We start from the raw sequence: 20,131 nt of genomic DNA, 5'->3' as shown, positions 1-20,131 counted from the left end.
CCTTATTCCGCTCGGTGTGACAGCTCTTTAATTTTTTAATATAATATGGTAATAATAACGTAATATAAAGGTAATAATTTTTCTTCAATAGACATCCGCCCTGTGCTATAGAAGCCTCGTCAAATTCAAATACCGTATTATTGGAGATCCTTTGTAAATAGAAACGCTTGCCTCCAATGGAAAGCCAATGTGCTCATGGCTTTTCGAACACGGACTTTACTTACACATACTTACCGCAGTTGTGTAGGGCCTTAATCAACCAGCGTGTCCTAACTGCAATATACATGAAGTTTACATTGTGCCGTGTCCCTGTTCTGAGGTCGAAACCAACTTTAATACGATTTCCACAGCAAAAGGAAACCCATTTTTATTCAGCCCAGATCTGAGAAAAGCCTAGCCGTTTTCATATGTTTCTGCCGTATCTGATCTTCTTCGAGCAACGAGGCACGCTGCCGTAGTCTGAGTGGTTACCTGAACGGCTTTAAGCACCTAGTGCAGGAATGAAATAAGCTTAATGAATAGAAGATCACCTTATTTAGTTCAATGTTATGATTTTTATTAATAAATATTGTGGCTTAATAAATACTGCGTATATGGTATTTTTTTCCAAAAATACGAGCAGGGTTGATTGAAATCTGGCAGTTACGAGTATGCATTCCATCTATGCTACGCTTGTGCATGTAACACAAAATAGATAAACCCATCTTGAATTTCATTGAAACGTATCCAACACAACCGTGTTTTCAACCGTTGAAATTGTACGCTTAAACGCATCTCTTAAGCGGGCGACAGTGCTTAAGAAAGGTGGAGTCGGGACATCTAGACCGCTAGGGTATTTCAGGCTGCCTTATCTATACCAACAATTTAACGCAATTAGTGTTATGACGCCGCTTCAACTTGCGATATTTTCTTTATGCAATTATACTATCGTGTAAAAAGTTTTTCAAAACTTCATCCTTCATAGCTCATCGATACGTTCCTGAGAGACGATTTCCCTTTGATAATCTGTTTAAAATAATTTGCAATTCGAAGTCACAAGTACATGAGCCTCGCTGCTTTGACATAAATCAATATCGAAACCTATAGACTGATACCGATACTCGTTTCTCCGCGATACACGCAGGGCCCAAGGAGACGTAATTGATAGTTAGGCCCGACATGTTTGAAAAGATAAAACTAATCCATTGTGCTGGCATGTTGCCACATATTGAAATTGTGGAACGTCCTCCAAAAGTTACAGTTGTCCTTGGATGGAGAATCGCGATGACTGAATCCTTGCGTCGAAATTCGCAAGTAATCCGGATGCTTCCTCGAGAAGCGCGGCCAAGTTTGTCCCTTTGGGGTTACTGGTTTCCTAAACGCAAAAATCGCCAAGTGAGAAATAGTAATTCTAGGATCCTAAACAAGGAACTTGCGTTGCGTGCAGGATATCGATACCTTTGAAGTAATCCTAAGAGACACATTCCTGCTAAAGACCGTAGGATCAGAACAATTCTTCAGCGGTACAAAACAGACGCTACCGTATGACACCCTGCACGTTTAACGTATTTGTCTTCACTACTGAGACTACATTACAGTACCTTTGTACCCGTCATTTTTTAATACGTCATTTTAAGTTGTTGCCTAAATACTCCGAAATCCAAACGTTTTTAATTCTGAAATTTTTGGCAAGGAAGGCCGACCCAAGTTGCTCTAAGGGTAATTTATGAGTGGACGCTTTGATAAATAGAATTTTCACATATTACTATTAACCGATAAATGTCACTGGAGATAAACATGCTTGAAAACTCGTCATTTCCATCACGTGTACTTGTTTAGATGGAAATTTTTACAATGCGATGAAATAACTTTTTTTTTTAATTGCTTCGACCATTTATATGATACTATGTAGACCAAAATCGATTAGGTATAAATATAGCCTGGCTATATTTATACCTAATCGATTGTAACAAATGGAACCAGACGTATTTCGACCTCGCAGTCTCTCTAGCCAAATTTCGACTTCAAAATACCGAAAAATTGACCGCATTAATTTAAATATCGGCTGATTACTATATTAGCTATATAGAAGTGTGTAATAGCAGTAGTACTTTGAACCTTACATCTAGAATAAAGTGTATACCCTATACATTTTTATTTTTTTTGATGATGACCATTTTGCGTCAAAGGCATACTTTCTTCATTCTCAACAACGATGAAGATCAAGTATTACTTCGCCGTAATTTTTCAGTTTTTACTAATTTTTCCGTTAACGTTTGGTATAGTATTTTTTAAATACGACTACGTTTTAGGTTAAGGACTCTAGGAAGGTCTCTCTTCGACAGTTGTTCAAAGGTATTGCCAATTTGGTCCAGTTTGAGAGCGATATGACATTCGAATAAATGAATTATAAAATAAAATTATAAATAAATTTACAAAAATTCACACCCTATGCTTGTCGATTGATAAAACATTTGACGTTCTCTCTCACCCCGTCTTAGCGAATGATGTCCAGGCATCCATTATCGAGGCGCTCAAGTCTCTCTCCGAGGTCGAATATGCTGATGATTGTATGAGCGGTGCACCGAAGACAAACGGGATCTCATCCATATGGCTTGCTCCAACCCATAGAGGCCAAGCGGAGGGTAGCGTTCGACGCTGAGACGAGTGCGCGAATCTGCGCGATAGCAACACATTACTTAATAGCGTAAGCGGCACTATAAATACGGTGCCTAGCTTTTAAAAGGATACAGTTAACGGGTCTTTGTTTATGATAGGGATTGCACCAAAAAGGAATACTAACATAGACGTTTTGTTTTTCGGTAGCGTCATTGTCTGCCATTTTGCCTACGTCATCGTTTGACACCTCCCGTTCCACTATCATTTCGCCGTATCCTACCTAATGGCCCCCTAGAGTTATTTCCCTTTTATGCTTTGGCCCTGTGAGCGTCGAAGAGGTAGTCAGGCCCACTAGGCGCTTATATATGCTAATGTGTATGCATGTACGACAAAGTCAATTCTAGCGTTCATTGTTGATAGCTTCTATGAAGCACAATTTCTAAAATCCCCCGATAGCGCCTTACAATATTGCAATGCTTCAACTGAATACAAGCCTGCGAGCAAACCTAGCTGCTGGAGAAATGCATGAATCGGTCTGATAAATTCGAGATATAAGGGTACTATTGCTCCACCAGGTATTGAGATGACGATATGATACATACAACATGTTGACCTACACTAGTATGTAGCAGATACAAGAAAATTGCCCTACTTTTTTGCCACAACTGAATTAACTGTGGCATTGTCAAAAAGCTTGCTTGAGTCTTGCATGTGTGATTAGGAGTATCGCGATTGTTTGCTTTTGATACAGCATTTATTTGCCGGTTACCGCCACTTAAACTGTTTCAACGTAAACGTCGAACGTAACAATACAGACCTCTTGTTGACCGGTCTCAGCATTCACAACGGTTTCGTTAGCGAAACGAAAAAAAAAAAAAAAAAAAAAGTATAAGATGCAATGTCGGCAAGCGTAAACAACTCGAGCAGACACCCCCTAATGGTAGCCCGCATGTAAGGAAGCCTATGGCCAAGGAAGTGGGTTGCGGTATGTAAATAGGGTTGGAAAAAAGAACGGAACAAATCTTGAAAACCCGAGCTCGTTCTAGTTTCATCCCTCCCTTGCTTAGGGAGGGATGAAACTACAACGAAAAAAAAAAAAACGGAGGGAGGGATGAAACTCCATCCGTGTTTTGGACGATATTACGTTATACGAGAGAGGCGGGTATAGGTACTTCAGCTTTTTTTCAATCTCTCTGTATGTTCGGAACTAGAATTTAGCCTGTGGTATTTGTCACGAGTTGAAGTCGAGCATTCGTCTTCAGCGTGCTAATGTATTTGGCGTTTGTCTGGTGTTCACTTCAGATAAATGTCTAACTATTAGATAATAGTAGATCCCGGTAAGTTTCGATGAGACCTGATCGGTGTAATTGCTACCACATTAGTCTAGAAGCTCTGAAAAGGGAACAACGATACAATAGTGGTCAAGCTAGTTTGAAAAAACAGCCTCAAAAGGACCGGATGGTTGTTCGCTCATTGTATCTTTTGTTTAAAAAATAACTTCAGCATATCGGGCATTTGCCCTGAATCAGTAGGAACATCATCAGATCGCCATCCGTCCTTAGCCGCCTCCATGCACTAACCAGCATTTCAATGGCGGAGGTTCTGATAGAGGACCATTTTGACACAGGTCAAAGATCTCAGTGTATCCACATACGTTTTAACGGGGCTCCTATACTTTCTACAGCCTCTTCTAGCGGATCGTCTCGCCATCTAAAACAATACATGGAGCAGCAACCATCAGAAGTACCATCTCAGTGTTGCCCAACTGCATTTAAATCAATGCAATTTGAATGAGCACGGTATACACTAGGAAAACAGATCGGTCGATATTAAAAATGGTCGGAGAATCCGTATTTTTGCGTCAGATATACTATAACGGAACTAGAGTTTGATTTCAGAGAGGAGACTTGACTGTATAACGGCGCACTTTTGAAAATCGAATACTCGGATGGGGTTGAGTTCCAGAAAGAGCATCGAATAACTAAACGACGCATGGTTTCGTTGGAACAAAGACGATCGCCATTTTAGGCTTTCGCCAAAGGGATACAAAGCATCTCCCACTAATAGCATGGTCGAAGTATCTCTGAGTACACTTGATCGGTAATCTGATTTATTAATCGGGAACTAGAGGCTATTTTTGTGGAATTTTGACTACTTTTCGTGTCCTCAATGTAGGCAACTGAACACATTAACAAAATTCGTTATATAAGGGTACACGTTAGTCGTGGATGAACAAAGGTTCAATCCGATGAAACAGCCTATGTCGATTGATTACACAGCATTCGGCCTAGTTTCAACTGCAGCTTCTTTCTTTCTTCTCTGAAGGATGATATTGATAGGCCCAATGGAAGGTTCCGGCTTTTATCCTATCACCGACTGGAGCAGTTTGTATTATCATAAATGTCCGAGGGTTAAGTGTTACCTTACAAGTGCCTAATTTTGTACCTGTAGTAGTTGACAGAAACATTTCGGTCAGCGAGGGCCTCCGCGAAATAGGTCAACGGACAGGTGTGAACGAAATCACCGATGAAGTCAAAGGCGAACTGTCGATTGTGCTGGACATCGTTGCCTCGCAGGTTTGAAGCAAAGTAATAGTAAATACCCTCGGTTGCCTTGGCACCTGTGAATCGAGCATGAAATTGTTCGCCGTGGGAAATAACTGATTCATTTGGGGGGACAAAGAAAAGAATTAGTATATCACGCCATATACAGGGCTAACTGGTTTATTTTGAACGCTCTCATTGTCTTTAGCGTTGTATTACGCAACAATAAAAGGTTCGAAAATTTTTGACAGGCTAGCGTGCCGCAGAAGCTCTTGGAGACCGTATCCTGAACAATAAAAAAGTTTGCGTTACGATATACCTTACTGTGATATTATCTATGCTTTTATACATTCTAGTCGTTTATGATGGTCGGTTTTGTGACGCACAACTTTTATAGTTGTTTTTATAGTTGTTTATAGTTATAAGTAATTCACGCCGAAACTGGTCACAGAGTTGATTCTGATATGATACGAACATTGGGTACTTGAACAAAGTGGTGTTGAATGGGTCTTACTTCATCCCAACATGAAGTCCAGTCAAGCAAAATGTTTCTTAGACCGTAAGCTCTGCGTTGAGATTTACGGTCAAAAAAAGCAATTAAACAAGATTACTATGGTGCACCCGAAACCCATCCAGTTATTTTCGGATGTTTCTCTGTCGATGGGGTGCAAGTGATGCTTTCACTGAGTAAAAACGTTATGCATCCAACGTCGATAGACGTTTATAACCTATATTACGTGCTCGACCTGGATAGGGTGCTGTGATTAGTTGACTTTATTGCGTGACAGCTTGCCTCAATATAGCAAATGCCCAAGTAAGCCTTCGTAGCAATTGCAAAGACAAATTACACAGGATGATTATATCGGTCTAGCCCATATTGGGTTTAGGTCAGAAATTTATGTTCTTATTATTCCGTTCATTTTCTGTAAACCGATTTGCCCGTTACAATTATTTTGGTAGAAAAGAAACGGAAAGATCATTATTTTTCTTTCTAGAGTCATCTATGCAAGTTAGAATGGACCCGGTATGTGCAGCATGACATAATAAAATGCTACCATAATGAATGCAATGTATTTTATATGCGATATTATACAGGGAGTTCGAAAAGTCGGATACAGTAATGGAACTTAAATCAAACTTTTAAAAGGTTAATTGCGCTAACTTTTTTCAATACACTGTTTACATAGTGAATGATGTTAGTTAGTGATTGCTGCACAATAGAGTAATGCCGAAGTTCTTAGCACATTACCTTTCCAATTGATATACGACTTAGAGTAAGATTCCTAACTTTTAATTCAGTGAAGTATTTCGTCTCTGATGTGTAAAATTCAAGCTTCGGGACTGGACTGCGAGAGATGTTCAGCGTCTGGTTTAGCTCAGACAACTAGATCTGCAGGACCTAAAAATAAGACCTATTTCCATTGTATCAGCAAATGCTGAATAAGTAAATGTAAACTAGATCCTCGATTACGACCTCGACCGACGATTAGCCTCGTCTTACGAAGTTCATGGGCAGCAGTCAAAGGCCTCACACGGCCATTTTATTGCGAAAAGTCACGCCATAGTAATTGATCTGCTGTGAAGATAACCGACCAATAAATGGCAATGATGGCGCTACCTTTTCTGCTTTTATAGATCATTGATATGGACAAATTCGCTATAGCTCGTAATAATTGTATTTCATCTACTATCAGTAGCAACTTTTCTTTTCGAAGGAGAGTTCACTCGTTTCGAGTGATCCAGCGCTTGTTCAGCACATTCAGATCTCTAAGGGAGAGAACATCGACAAGGCTCATATGCTGCCCGGACATGGTACAAATTGAAAGATGGCTACGTCTGTGGCGCCATCACAAGTTAAAAATGGTGCAGTAAAGATCCTGCTCTACTAGCCCATATTTTCGGCATTTTTCGACCGAGACTGTACTTATAGTTGTAAAAAAATTGTCGAAAGCCACGCCGCGATAACTTTGGCTATGGGCCATGGCCCACAGCCAAAAATGGAACGGCTGACTTCAAGGCTCAGACATCGCATGCCGCTCAACTGGGTAAAAAAAACGTTGGCCGACGTCCAAGACGCCCGAATAGAACCAAGCATCTTGAAAGATGTACCCTGCAGGTCCCTTGCAAAACAGAAATTTCGTGAGAAGATTGTTCACACAAGGTCCGTGCGGGCACGCTTGGCGAGTTCGCTGCTATCTACTTGTATGTCGGTAGTACTGCGCACTTATCTAGCACGGAAAGGACATCTCACTGGCGGAAAATGCCTAAAAAATGTAGAGTTATCAGCTGGTGGTGCTACAGCTTACATGATACCGACGAATAAATTAGGAGGTAGAAACTGTCCTAGTCTAAAAATATTTTTTTTTTTAACAAATGTTGGATATCAGGTCCGATAATCTCGGTCTATCAGTCTCGTCCGAATAGAAGGGATTACGATAAGGGCCGCTACAAAAAAATTTACTACGTTTTAGTTTGACTATTTAAGTTAAAGGTTACATATGCAAAAGTTAAAGATATCCCACATACATAGAATACATTGTTACTCACCGATAAGGTTCCGGAAGCGGAACTCTTCGAAGAAATTTTTGATAAACTTCAGTAAGTTGATGGCTTTGAAGTTGTCACCGTCGGTGAAATTTTTCCAGTGGTTTGCTTTCATAAACTCCCATGCGCCTTCATTGTTATTTGAACCTGTTATGAGAAGACCATTTCTGAGGTATTGAAATTAAATTGTAAGGAATATGTTGGGATATTAATAACAATTTTTCAGTGGTGCGTTGACGAGGTCTGCCCGAGTGTCGTCTGTATCCGTTAGTGATCAAGGGAACACCCCAAGTTCTATTTTGCTGTTGAACACATTATCAAATCAAAAATGTTTGTGGTCTGCCCCAGAAAGAAGTAGCCCCATAAATATGTTATGAACACATGCCCCTTACCGATAAGTACTTCGACATCGTTGAACAGGCCCATTGCAGCCGACATATGTGGGTTAAGCGGCAAGAACTCGTTATCGTACGTTGGCCCAATTAAATTAGCTGCCTCTTCTCCTCCGCGAGCTGCTGAAATCTCGCCGTAGTCCAGACCTATTACAGTTGTTGTGTAAACGGCAGGAGTGAATAATTGAAAGAAGACGAAGAAAAAAGTCCAAATGGTAGCCACAGCATCGAAAATGTGGCAGAGCCGATGGTTGTTCGAATAATCTGTCGTTTACACAATGAATACTTTTCATTTATCCACCCAACCTAATAGTGGTGATTAAAGAAGCTTCGAACTTACCTTTATAGACTCCGTCGTCAAAGGAGAAGCTTCTTAGGGTCTGTCCGTCCCGGTGCGGTGGAATTGGCCGATTCGCAAAGCGACTTTCGCGCGGAAAAGATGAACAATCGGTTATTTTCCCGTTGCCCTGAGTACCCAAAGGGAAGTGTCCTACTCGACGATGAGTAAAATCGATAATTAGTATTAAGAATGAAGATAGGGACACTTTATGTGGTCACCCATATAAGTTTTCTAGTATTTTGAGTTATATCATGCCCATATTCTGAAAATCGCCCATCATTTGTGAGAAAATCAAACAAGTTTTCCAGTCTAATATAACCTACGAAATGAAGATATTATGTTACGATGACTTTAACTTAAAACCTTCTTCTCCGAAAGGTAATACGCATCCATGATGACGCCTTCATATATTGCTAATTACTTTCTTTATTTACATAAGTGGTGCAGCACTTATGCGTCGTCGACGGTATCGAAGCAGTGACTCCCCATAGTCTCTTTTGATAAAGGTTGCGCCGTCAGCCTTCCCGTGTTTCGTTCGTTAGTTAGTTTGTACCAGCGAGGATTTCCTCAGCACATTGGGGCGTTTGGACATTTTGTACACGTTTCGGCAACATCTTCGACTATCGTAAATATTTAGCGCGTAGTGAACCAATGTTAAAATAACATCACTCTGCACAGATGTACGGCTCTGCTTTATGTATGTACAGTCAACAACACTGTAAGGAGACTTGCAGGTATACCGAATACAACCTAGCGACGGGGCAGTATGATTGAGGTACCCAGTTTACGGCCAATAAAATTATTTAGATGAATGTATCATAGTGGAATATGTATAGAAAACGTGTCACAAAGACACGTTTTCTATACACATGATTGCTATTGTAACGCACATAAATTAGCTACTCTGTAACAGCTGATTCTGATAGGAATTTTGCTTACATATATTACACAACGAGCTACTTTCAAATAAAATGATTGCTTTGTGTTCTTTTTTTTTTTCTTTTTTTTTTGCTTAAATTGATTCGTATAATTGTACCATGGAAAATAATAATCAAAATACGTCAAAATTCAATCTTGACCGGAATATCGCATTCAATTAGGAACATTTAGGACAGTTGGGAAAAATCAGAGCTTGTTTCTTCGTCTCGCGCCTAGTGGAATTATAGCTTTGATCGTTAAGTTGGATGGTACGGTGAGGTTGAATCAGTTTTCTCTAACTTTGCGTTAGAAAAGTATCCGAACGAAGTGTCGCAACGTCGACGAACCGCAATTGCCATTATGACGATGCTCGATGTCTGTGCCTCAAAGGACATAATAGCGAATGTATTTAATAGAGATGATTAAGAGTGAAGAGGTCTAGAACTATGTGATATCAAGCATGGCCTTGGACCCGTAAACCCAATTTGCCATATACTAAGCCATATTGCCCGACTCGGGTGCTACGACACGTCCCTACTTAGTGTAGCTTTTCTCGTTAGTCTACGAGGAACAGGCCGTACTGCCCCTGTGCAATCTCTCGTCTGATTTAACGTTAAGCACCATATCCTGTAACACGATGTCATTGCATTAAGTCAATTTACGCGAGGCTGCAAACGTGAAAAGATAATTATATCTCATATCACTGTACCATTGCATGTGATTGAACATATGGCTAAATCTAGATACATATTTTATGTACGATTCCTACCAAAGACTACTTAAAAAACAAACTAATCCAATCGAAAAGTTTTCAGATTTAACCTTTAATCAGCCATCAATTTCTAATCTTTGAGTTGGACCGATTCGCACATCAGTAAGCCTGACGACACTGCCTTCTTGTAAGAGCGACGTGTCTTCTAAAAGGAATAAAGGGGTTCGATGACGCTGATGAATATACCGGTGGAATCGTTGCCGTGCTTCTATATCAAAGCTAAGCTGATAATAATGAACCTGCAAAAACGTAGCTGTCACCAACTGTTCTATGGTGGCCCCATGTCGGATGTGTTCCTTCCCTTTGTGAACGCTTTCTGTCTACACGTGATTTTACACAATTGACAGAACGATTGTTAGCGTTTCCCATTATCACTTGGTTTCTCGGTCACTTCAACCGCTGTTCCAGTCGTTCTCGTTTGTCGCAGGCTTAATACGAGTGGCTTGCTCGTTTGTACATTGCATTGATTTCAGACTCGCTTTTCGCTTATAAGTGGCGTTTCTTCGTCGTGATGCCCCTAAAAGCTGGGTCGCCCATGGGCTCCCAACGTACCCTAATACTGAGGTCTTAGTTTCACAACGGAATGAAGTCACTAGAGCGGAATGAAGGTACCTAAGGCCAAGCTCTCGAGAATAACTGCGGCCGTTTTCCAATGTATCTTCCTGTTTCTCTTGCGCCCCTTTCTTTTTACCCCTCTTTCCTTGCATGATTTATGTTTATCTAAAATACTAAAATATTTTAAACCTGACTAACAAAAGTAGTACACACAAATGAAACGTAACGTTACTAAAGATATTGGGGTGAACGTCACATGGCCTCAACCTGGTGAAGTGCACGACAGCGAATTTGAAGGCTTCCTAGAATCAGCAGCTTTTTACGCTGTGGAATCTCTTGTAGGCAGGGATGGAAGCAGGAGTTAATTGAGTTTACTGTTTTTTTGCAGTCTGGTAACCTCGCTGGCGAGCTCTATTGTGTCACTATTGCTAATTGCAGAGGGTTTAATTGTAAAGAAAAAAAAATGTACTAAGCTAACAATGCTGGCAACTAGTCATGTATATGAATATTGCAGAAAGACTCTTTCCTCGAAACCTAAAGCTCATCTGACAATTTTTTCGTATCGTACGTAACGGTACTGCAATTGCAGTACATACACTACAAATAGCTCATCCAAATAGATCATATAGTCTATCATCTCATCAAATAGATAATAATTTGTCGCAGTAACGATAACCGGTGAATTTATCATTATAACTGAGATCAGACACGAAGGCTCTCGGTTGTGTCTGACTGGATCTAATCAAGTTTGTGTAGAGAAACCACAGGGTAAAAGAAGCTCTCGCTAGTGTTGCATGAAAAGCGCGTACTCTAGACAAGTCTCTCTATTTATCTGTCCTCTCAAAAGCCCCAGGTGAGAAAAAAAAATACATTTTTTTTTAAAGTCCAGCCATCTTGTGCTAGGTACCAGTGGAAGCCAATGAGCTGACGTCATATATGTCAAGTAGTAGGAGTGTTTTACTGCCGAATTGCTTATATAAACTAGGCGCGATTATTTCGGTTCTCTACCATATAGAGGACGAGAATATTCACATCATGTTTAATAGAATAGTCGCTAATAGTCAAAAGGTACTGTGAAAAACGGCCTTGGATCGGGTCGTTACGTGTCTGATTTGCGCACTCGTATCGCATCGGCACTGTTTAACGCTACTTCGTTAATGTTCTCCGCCGCGTAATCTTCGAATGTAGATCTTCAGCGATCTTCAGTCGATATTCGAGGCAATAAAAATACAATCAATATTTTTTTGTTGCGTGTTTTCTGTTTCTAATGACATATTCGAAGTCTCACCGATGTCGAGCGTGGTTTGTCTAAGCTTCCAGAAGGCGCTGCCACTTTGGAGAATTGCTCTCTTGAAGAGTCCGGCACTCAACGGTGAGAGAATGTGTAACCCGACGGATGCCGCGCCCGCATCGTTCCCAAATAGGGTTATCTATACGTAAAGAGGGATCACGTTTGTTTATCATTTTATATTTCTAAAATCTATCCAATGTTGCAATAGTTGTTATGCCACTCTCGCTGGTGCATCGTGCGGAGCTATCAGCGGTAAAACTCGCGAACAGTAAATTCTGTTCGTCGTAATAATACAAATATTACTATTACCCAAAGCACCGTCATCTTTACGCCATCGCGTTGCTTTTGTCAGTAGCGTTATCTTCATTTTCTTGAATACTTCTACTCGTTACTAATAGCACATGACTAATCAATACAGAGCGAAATCATCTTACCTGCTCGTGATCGCCGCCAAAGACGGCGATGTTGTCGTGGATCCATTTGAGGGCCAAATTTTGATCAAGCAGACCTTGGTTACCGGGTGCGCTGCGGCTCTTGGCGTCGAGGAAGCCAAGTTTGCCTAGACGATAGTTCATTGACGTCACAATGACGTCTCCAAAAGCAGACATCAGACCGCCTTCATAGTCTGGCCATGACGCTGACCCAAGCAGAAAATCGCCCCCGTGAATATAAGCCTATGGATAGACAAAAGTCAACAAGAGAGAAATAATACTATTTTTGTAAACTCTAACAGCGTTGGTCAGAGATGAACTGCTCAGATCTTTAGGTGCCGTTACCTTAGAGACATTTTGGATTACATATGCATCGTCGTTGGCTTCCATTACATTTGACGAATTAATTTTGAAAAAAAAACGCGCTGGTTAACGCTTTTCTTACCTGCTAAAAGCACCATAGATTCTGAAAGCTATAATTGATAATGCCTAGTGAAAGTTTGAACGACTCGACGATTACGTGACGATCATATAGGGCATCGTGATTCAATATTTATGTGTAATTCCCTTAGCGTATCTACAAACGTGAAGCTACGTTGGTTTACTTAGTGGACTGCATCCTCGTATCGAACTTGGAGCGTGTTTCTCGTGGCTGTGATATCATATTCGTTTTGCCTCTGGACAAAATCTAGAAATATCCTAGATAGACCCGAGGGCAAGCACCTGTTACGCGATGCATCCTCAGCTACTACCAAGCTTCGAAAGGGAAGGTTCGTAGCTTCGCTGTAGTGAAGAACGAGTACGAGCAAATGAGCGCTGACATACTTCAACACGATTAGAAACGTCCATCAATACAGAAACTTTTTCCGAGAATATATCGGATCTCATCAAAGGAGCTGTATTATAACGTAGCATTGCGTAATCGTGGCGGCGGCGGCGGCGGCGACAGCAGCAGCAGCGGCCGTAGCATTACAGTTACGTTTTTATGTGTCTCGGCCGGCAGATATCGGACAGGGTATGAGACACATTGTGCCGAGCATTTGTCCCGTTGTGGCTGTGTATATAAGCAAGATATTTAGCTGGATAGGATTTAGCTGGCAAATTCTGATCAATAACGATATCAGAACAAAAATTGCGATCAAATAGATAAAGTCGCGTATAGGACAAACATCGCGTGCTAAGGCGGGTGAAATACGCCGATCCGAATGGCCGATATAGTCAATCCGAGCGCAAGAAGCTTCTATTTGTGATGCAGCGATTGAATCAATGACGAAGGCGAACATGAGTGGCACAAAGGAAAAATGAGGAAATGAATGATGTAGCTGATCTTCGCAGCAAGTAAAAGTCTCTTTTGAAATTCAAAAGAGGATGGCAACAATTGTTTAGGTTAAAAGTTAGATTTAATAATGACGCTTTGGCATATAAGAGTCTAAACTCTTCAGGAATGAGTGCACATATCTATACCGAATGTGGCAGAAAAATTGAACCATTGTCTGAATAAAGGAAGTTCATTTTTCAACGTGTCCTGGAAGTGCTATCCCTGATTAACATGTTTACTCCATTCGCAGATAATACAGGTTCAGTTTAGGTTGTAGACCGCTTACAGGGCGGCGTCAAACGCTTCCATTGTAGTCCTGCAAACGTTGATTTGGTAACACGAATAAGTAACCTGACATGATCATATTTAGACATGTTGGATTCCCGTTGAATATAGCATTCCATAGCAATAATCATCCGTGCTCATCTCAGAACGTGCTTTAGGTAATTAGATGTGTGCCAATTTACTCATATGAGCCGTTACGCCATCTTGTTAGAAAACGTATGGTCTCTCTTCAGATACTAGCGTAGCAATATATAGAATCTGCACATCGCCTGCTTGGGTTCTCACCTCTCGAATATTTGGACTCCAGCCGAAAAGTGTGCACTCAGCTCAGGCCCGTGGAAACAGCAGGCGTGTGGCCTTAACACAAATCTCAAAATATTCCTCCAATGTCATTGTGCAAACGATGAGTGTTATAAAATAGTGTGAATTGTAATAGAGTGACAGCAGAGGGTTAATATCATGAACACTCACACGCATGTCTAAATATTTTTAATCGCTTTCACAAGCCAGTGGAGATTAGGTCGAGTTTTTAGATATTTCAGTGAAATCGCGAAACCCCAGTAAGAGGAAGCGTGAACCCTAATAAAAACGATACAATTTGACAAACTTCGTGATCCTCTTTATAGACAACGGAGTAAGAAATTTTACGGAGCAAAATGTCGAATTGGAATCATTGTGAGATTTTGGATAGCTTGGCATTTTGAGCTTGCTGCATTATGACGTATACGAATTTTCCCTGTTGCATCATGAGCGAAGCCTCGCCACAAGTTTACGACCTCAAATTGAATCGCACCAAATGTTTTGGCGTAATTTTAAGGTAAGCCCTGCACCTTAAAAGACCTTTGGAAATTTTGGTCATTATCCAATTGCTGGTTTGTTTAAAAACTTTGCAAAATCACAGGATATATTTACAGAACTGCCACTAGAATGAGTTTTGGCCCCTGCGTGAGTCGTGGGACAAAACAGGTGAGGCTAGCCGTAAAGTAAAAGCTTCATTCTATACGTTACAGATTTGACTTCAAATAAAATCGAAGCTTTCCTTTGGGCAAGCCCTGCTCGAATCAGTCGCAGCTGTTGCAGATGGTCACCGATTCTGCGAACGCTTAGTGAGTACTTCTCGAGCACGAATCTACTATTGCAACGCGCAATGAATAGGTCGAACACTTCTGCTAATGCTAAATGCTCGCTGAGCCGCCAAATCAGGCCATAATATATATATATATATATATACTGTATGATGTCTGAGGAAAATAAAACCCAATAGGTAACGATTTGTTTTATATCTCTCGACCCTTTAGTGTTTCTCTTCATTGTCCAATCCTATCGCTCTGTTTGATTCCTTTGACTTTTATGTTTTTCGTATTTTTACGCAGCTCTCCACTGGGGCCTTCGTTTCACGCCTAAGCATTCATGTATATATTGGAACCTCCAATTCAAAGAAATAACACGAGCATTAGAGAAACTCATATTTCCACCTGTTCTCGATGCCGAATAGCTCCATAAGGAGCAATCCCTGACTGCGCTCGGCCTGCTTAAACCAATTCAACCAAAAGCAGGGCCCTGATATCGTTTATGCTGACTTGTCAGGATTCCAGCCTAGACAGGTACGATTTTCTTCAATGCGTCTTGGACGAATCGGTGGATTTAACCTATATAGCTATCGATATTACCTATTAACTTGGAGAAGGCGGTCGGGAAGTTCTTGCTGCATAACTGTAATTACTAATAATACGTTCAGTCTCTTACTAGTCTCACTGGCTTGTCGTAAATGGTGCAGTAGAAACCATTTTGAGCAGATCACACGCGGAGGCGGCAATGCTACACACTGTTATAAGAACTAGCCGTGTGTCGAAACAAGATGACCTAATGACCGTCTCATGTAACTGGTAAATGGCAATGACTATGCACGAAAACAAAAGATTTGAATCTAGGGCTTTGTACATTGCGACCAGTAGAGCACCATCTGTAACCATACACGAGATATATTATCCTCGGCCACGGTATTCGTATTTCTACTGAATTTCTCCATCATGATCGTGGGCTACTTGGATTTTATCTGACTTTCTTTGAAGTGTTCGCGGTTTACGTGATTGGTAGCAACGCTACGACACGCTTAAATATTTCAACGAGTCTGACACCAGTGAATATTGCCCATTTGTTAACACACGGGATCGCTCGTGCGTTCCGTAGACGTTTGTTGTTCGCGGATGCTCAATTTACCCGTACCTAGCCTGAAGGCATTAGACTCTTGTATAGTACACGGCGAGTATGTCAATTTCAACGTTGGGATCCTTCGGAAGGCCGCGTAGTCATGGCTCACTATCAAACTGAAGGCAATTTGGGTCAATTCAATGAGCCTGCCAGGCACCAGCAAACCAATCAGCAAATTGATCCCGGTAACTGTCGTCCCCCACAGAGAAGTTCAGTTCAGGTTCACTTTCTATAGCGTCAAAGGGATCTGCTACTGGCATATATTTTGTATCTATAGATCTATAGATAGCAGATCTGCGTAACTGGAAAATCATACAGATTAAGCGATGAAACCGAGACGATCAGCAAACGTAAATCGGTAGCCTTGCCCGTTTTTGGAATACAGACATCGGGTAGGCAGTCAGTCCCCTGCGAATAACCCGGCTTAATTCGATCGCGTAGCCATTACGATGCACGTGTCTTACCTTCAGAATATGTAATTATTTATTATGAACGCTTGTTTAATAATTTTTCTTCTAACTCGAGTACACTTTTGCAATGCACCACAAGAAATGGCAAGAAAAAGAGACGTAAACACATAAGAATTAAAAAAAAAAAAACAGATCGCGTTTTTTCCTGTTACATACGCTATTTCTGGTAGCGGCTGAAATTTTTTCCGAGCCTGTGTCCTAGCAGTATGCCCCTTCGCTAAACATTTGCTGCGTAAACATTTTGTTCGTATGCTAAGTAAAGGCAAATGATGTCATGACTGTCCTTCTCACTTGCAAGGTAGGCCGAGATAACCCATTCTTTGAAAATTCATAATAAATCAATGAAACGAAGGATTACCAGTTTTTATGGAACTTTTTCTGTACAATGTGGAAAACGAGAAGTTAAAGTATTCTCATAATAGTGCATATTAAGTGTTGGATAAGTGTTAAATAAGCCTATAATACAAGCATGACTCACTTATGTCGCCACGTAACTGCGGCCTCTGTTAAAAATGTTTGTCTATAAACGAAGAACCTTATCCTATCTATTTTCGATAAGAATACACTTTCAGGTTATACTGCTAGGGCAGAATCTCTGCCAGACATGTTGAAGTATATATCTCGTCTAAAATTACTCGAATTCGGCCAGACCAACATGCCGTGTTTTATACTCCATTCTCGGAGTCGGTATTGGACCGGTGCTGATTCGTAATTCTATGCGACCTTATGACAAAATATTTATACAATGGAGAGCGTCGACCGTAGCTGCATAGCGAATTGGCTGGATCTGGCTGCGAGATATAGGCCCTGAGCTCTTTGTTCGAACGTTGTAATTTTCCCATGGTTTCTACCTACAGTATGAAAACAGTGTATGTATGAATAATTTATAGCAATAGGTCGTCTAGTGCTCCAGACGGCAGACGGTCATTATACGTTTTCCGTACATACGTTACGTGTTTGTGCTTACGTTAAAAAAGATAGCCATTGAGAGATGCTTTCTGACCTTGATACTGCCGAAAAAGAAACAGGCCCTGGGAGTTCACGTATAAACTACGAATCATTAGTTCAGAATAATATGCGTATAGGACAAGAGACGCTACGATCTCTCCATCACGAAGCGTCTTATGTGCAAATATGTAAATTATCTAGCGACTAAGCATAAGGTAGTAGTCGAAACATGGGATTTTTACTTTGGATATTGTTTTTAGGTCAAACGCTTGGCTAAGCTTACGACACCGCTGTTCAAATCCGCGCGCGATGAACCCTGATACGCTCAAACACAAATAAAAAAAAAAATAGCTCGTCGTTACTGACACCATACTAAAAAAACATTTTGACTTGTTATGCAACGTATGTCACGTTATCTGAACACTTACGCACATAAACAGCGCGCCTGTTACATTAAAAATGGACATGGCGAGACGATGAGCGCAGCTGTAAAACGAGTACAATAAAATTCAATAGAGAAGAATACAATAGAATTCAAGAAACAAGATCTATTGATACTGTAAATGATCCGTGAGAGGTGAACACATGAATAGGGTATCGAGAACCGTGGTCGTTATTCCCGAAAAATCCATAACAGATCTGCTTGTTGATCTAAGCGTAGTTGGAGTGCCATAGAAAACTATAATAGTATGATCGTTTGAAGCCGTTCATCGTGAAGTAATCTTGCTTAGAATGTAGTGCAAAATGTTTTTTTACCACTCACCATGACGGGTCGTTTCTTGTCACTCTTTTCCGAAGGTGTCCAAACATTTAAATAGAGGCAGTCTTCGGAACAAGAGCTTGCGCCCCGGGTCAAATGGATTGGCCATGCGTCACTCCACTGTCTGCAGGCAGGCCCAAATTCAGTGGCGTTTATTGGAGTCTCCCAAGCATATATGGGTTCAGGCGCCTTGAGCCGAAGTGGACCGAGCGGCGGTTGCGCATATGGTATACCCAGAAAGGCATCAACATAACGGCCTAGATATTCCTTTCGAATCCCATAGATTCCTCCTAGTCGCGTTTTTACAAATGGCGGATTCCCGGATGCGTAAAGTGAAATATCTTCTTGCCTTTAGACGGAAAAAGTAAAAAGACGAACGAACGAAAGAAAGTATTATTAGAACATGTAGCGTAGGGCATTTTTCTATGGTTTCTTAATTGGGCATGTCAAGCTTAGTCGAACGTAATACGTCAGCAAATACCGTAACGATTAGTCGAGGTGCAGTAGTAAAACAACGGTCCAGAATCATGCCCAAGCATCAAATAAATGCAGATGTATCGATTAGATTTAAAAGGATGTTTACAAATCTCAGAGTAGCGTTTCCTCTATTCCAACCGAAATTGCGTGTGCAAACAGATATTGGAGGAGAGCGGGGTTGGGTCGCTAAAGGCAATCATACACCTTCGAGATAAGCGGGCCTGCAGACAAGGTTCAAGCAGCATAATAACTACGTTTAAAGTTATGATAACGCACACATAAGAGCCAAAGTAGAAACAGATAGGTTTGTCTATAGAAAAAAACACATGCAGAAATCCTAATTGTTTATCATTTGATATAAGTGGTACCACACTACACGGTGACGTTCGTATAAATGCTTTATAAATGGTGTCAATTTTGTTCGTATTATTGGCCCTTTGAAACAATTCGTTTACGTACATATAGTTTAGTTTGTTCAATAAGGTTGCAATTAGAGTCGGTCCTGAAAGAAAAAAACAGATGCAACAAGAGCTGGGTTAATACACGATCAAAAGATACATGAGCACATGTATGGCTGACGGACACGTAAGTAGCAGGTTTTAACGTTTTTTTCAGTTTGAATCGATGCGTGCTCGCGCATATATTCTATATTCTTTCGAATCCGGCGCCCCGTCTCATCTCACAGCTGTGAACAATCATGCTCAGTGGATGTTTTCTGCATAATTTTCCTCTCGGTACATCGCTGTATACTTGTAGTGTACATCGATGTCGGTAAAGTTATCCAGTAGGGAAAAAAGGGTTTAAGAAAATTGGCACTTAAGGTTGAATTCAGGACGACCCGGCCATGCAGAGTCTAGAGAAGAGGCTTTTGTGGTCGCCAGACCTCACCTCAATGGATTTCCTACATTTGGGTTGTCGTACAAAGTCATGTTTTCGCGCGAAGGTGGAGATTTATTAATGAGACGAAGGCGTTCACTGCGGATGTATCTCAGGAAATCAGTAGTGAGGCTAGATGGGGCTAGTATATATCTGATTGTTTCTGGCGGACTTCAGTATGAGTAGATGAGTAACAATGGTGACCACTTTCAGCCTCTGTTAGTTTTGTGACAAAGCAGCCCACGCTACAATGTCCTCATCGAACAATCATAGACCTGTTCAATGATAACGATAGCCATAATTGCATTTATTGGCCTATATTAATAACTGTTACCGTACATATCATATTTGCACATACGTCTTAACTGTAAGCTTATTTTTCTTTCCTGCCAGACATATATA

At 40.9% G+C, this 20,131-nt stretch overlaps 1 protein-coding gene across 2 annotated transcripts; it reads right to left on the bottom strand.

Annotated features, from left to right (window-relative positions):
* Positions 1-531: 531 nt before the first annotated feature.
* LOC111254234 (acetylcholinesterase-1-like) lies at positions 532-18,725 on the bottom strand (the record flags this gene model as incomplete). Of its 2 annotated transcripts, XM_022814860.2 has the most annotated exon segments (9): positions 532-1,354; positions 2,471-2,656; positions 5,044-5,218; positions 7,689-7,832; positions 8,078-8,224; positions 8,418-8,567; positions 11,951-12,092; positions 12,388-12,627; positions 18,380-18,725. In XM_022814860.2, coding segments are annotated over 9 exon segments (1,708 nt in total), but the record flags the coding sequence as incomplete, so codon positions are not given.
* Positions 18,726-20,131: the final 1,406 nt, after the last annotated feature.

The sequence above is a fragment of the Varroa destructor genome, unplaced genomic scaffold (genome assembly GCF_002443255.2).
Source record: "Varroa destructor unplaced genomic scaffold, Vdes_3.0 BEIS01000007.1, whole genome shotgun sequence".
Classification (NCBI taxonomy): Eukaryota; Metazoa; Arthropoda; class Arachnida; order Mesostigmata; family Varroidae; genus Varroa; species Varroa destructor.
Note: the sequence above shows the minus strand (reverse complement) of the source record. Positions and strands in the feature narration are given on the sequence as shown.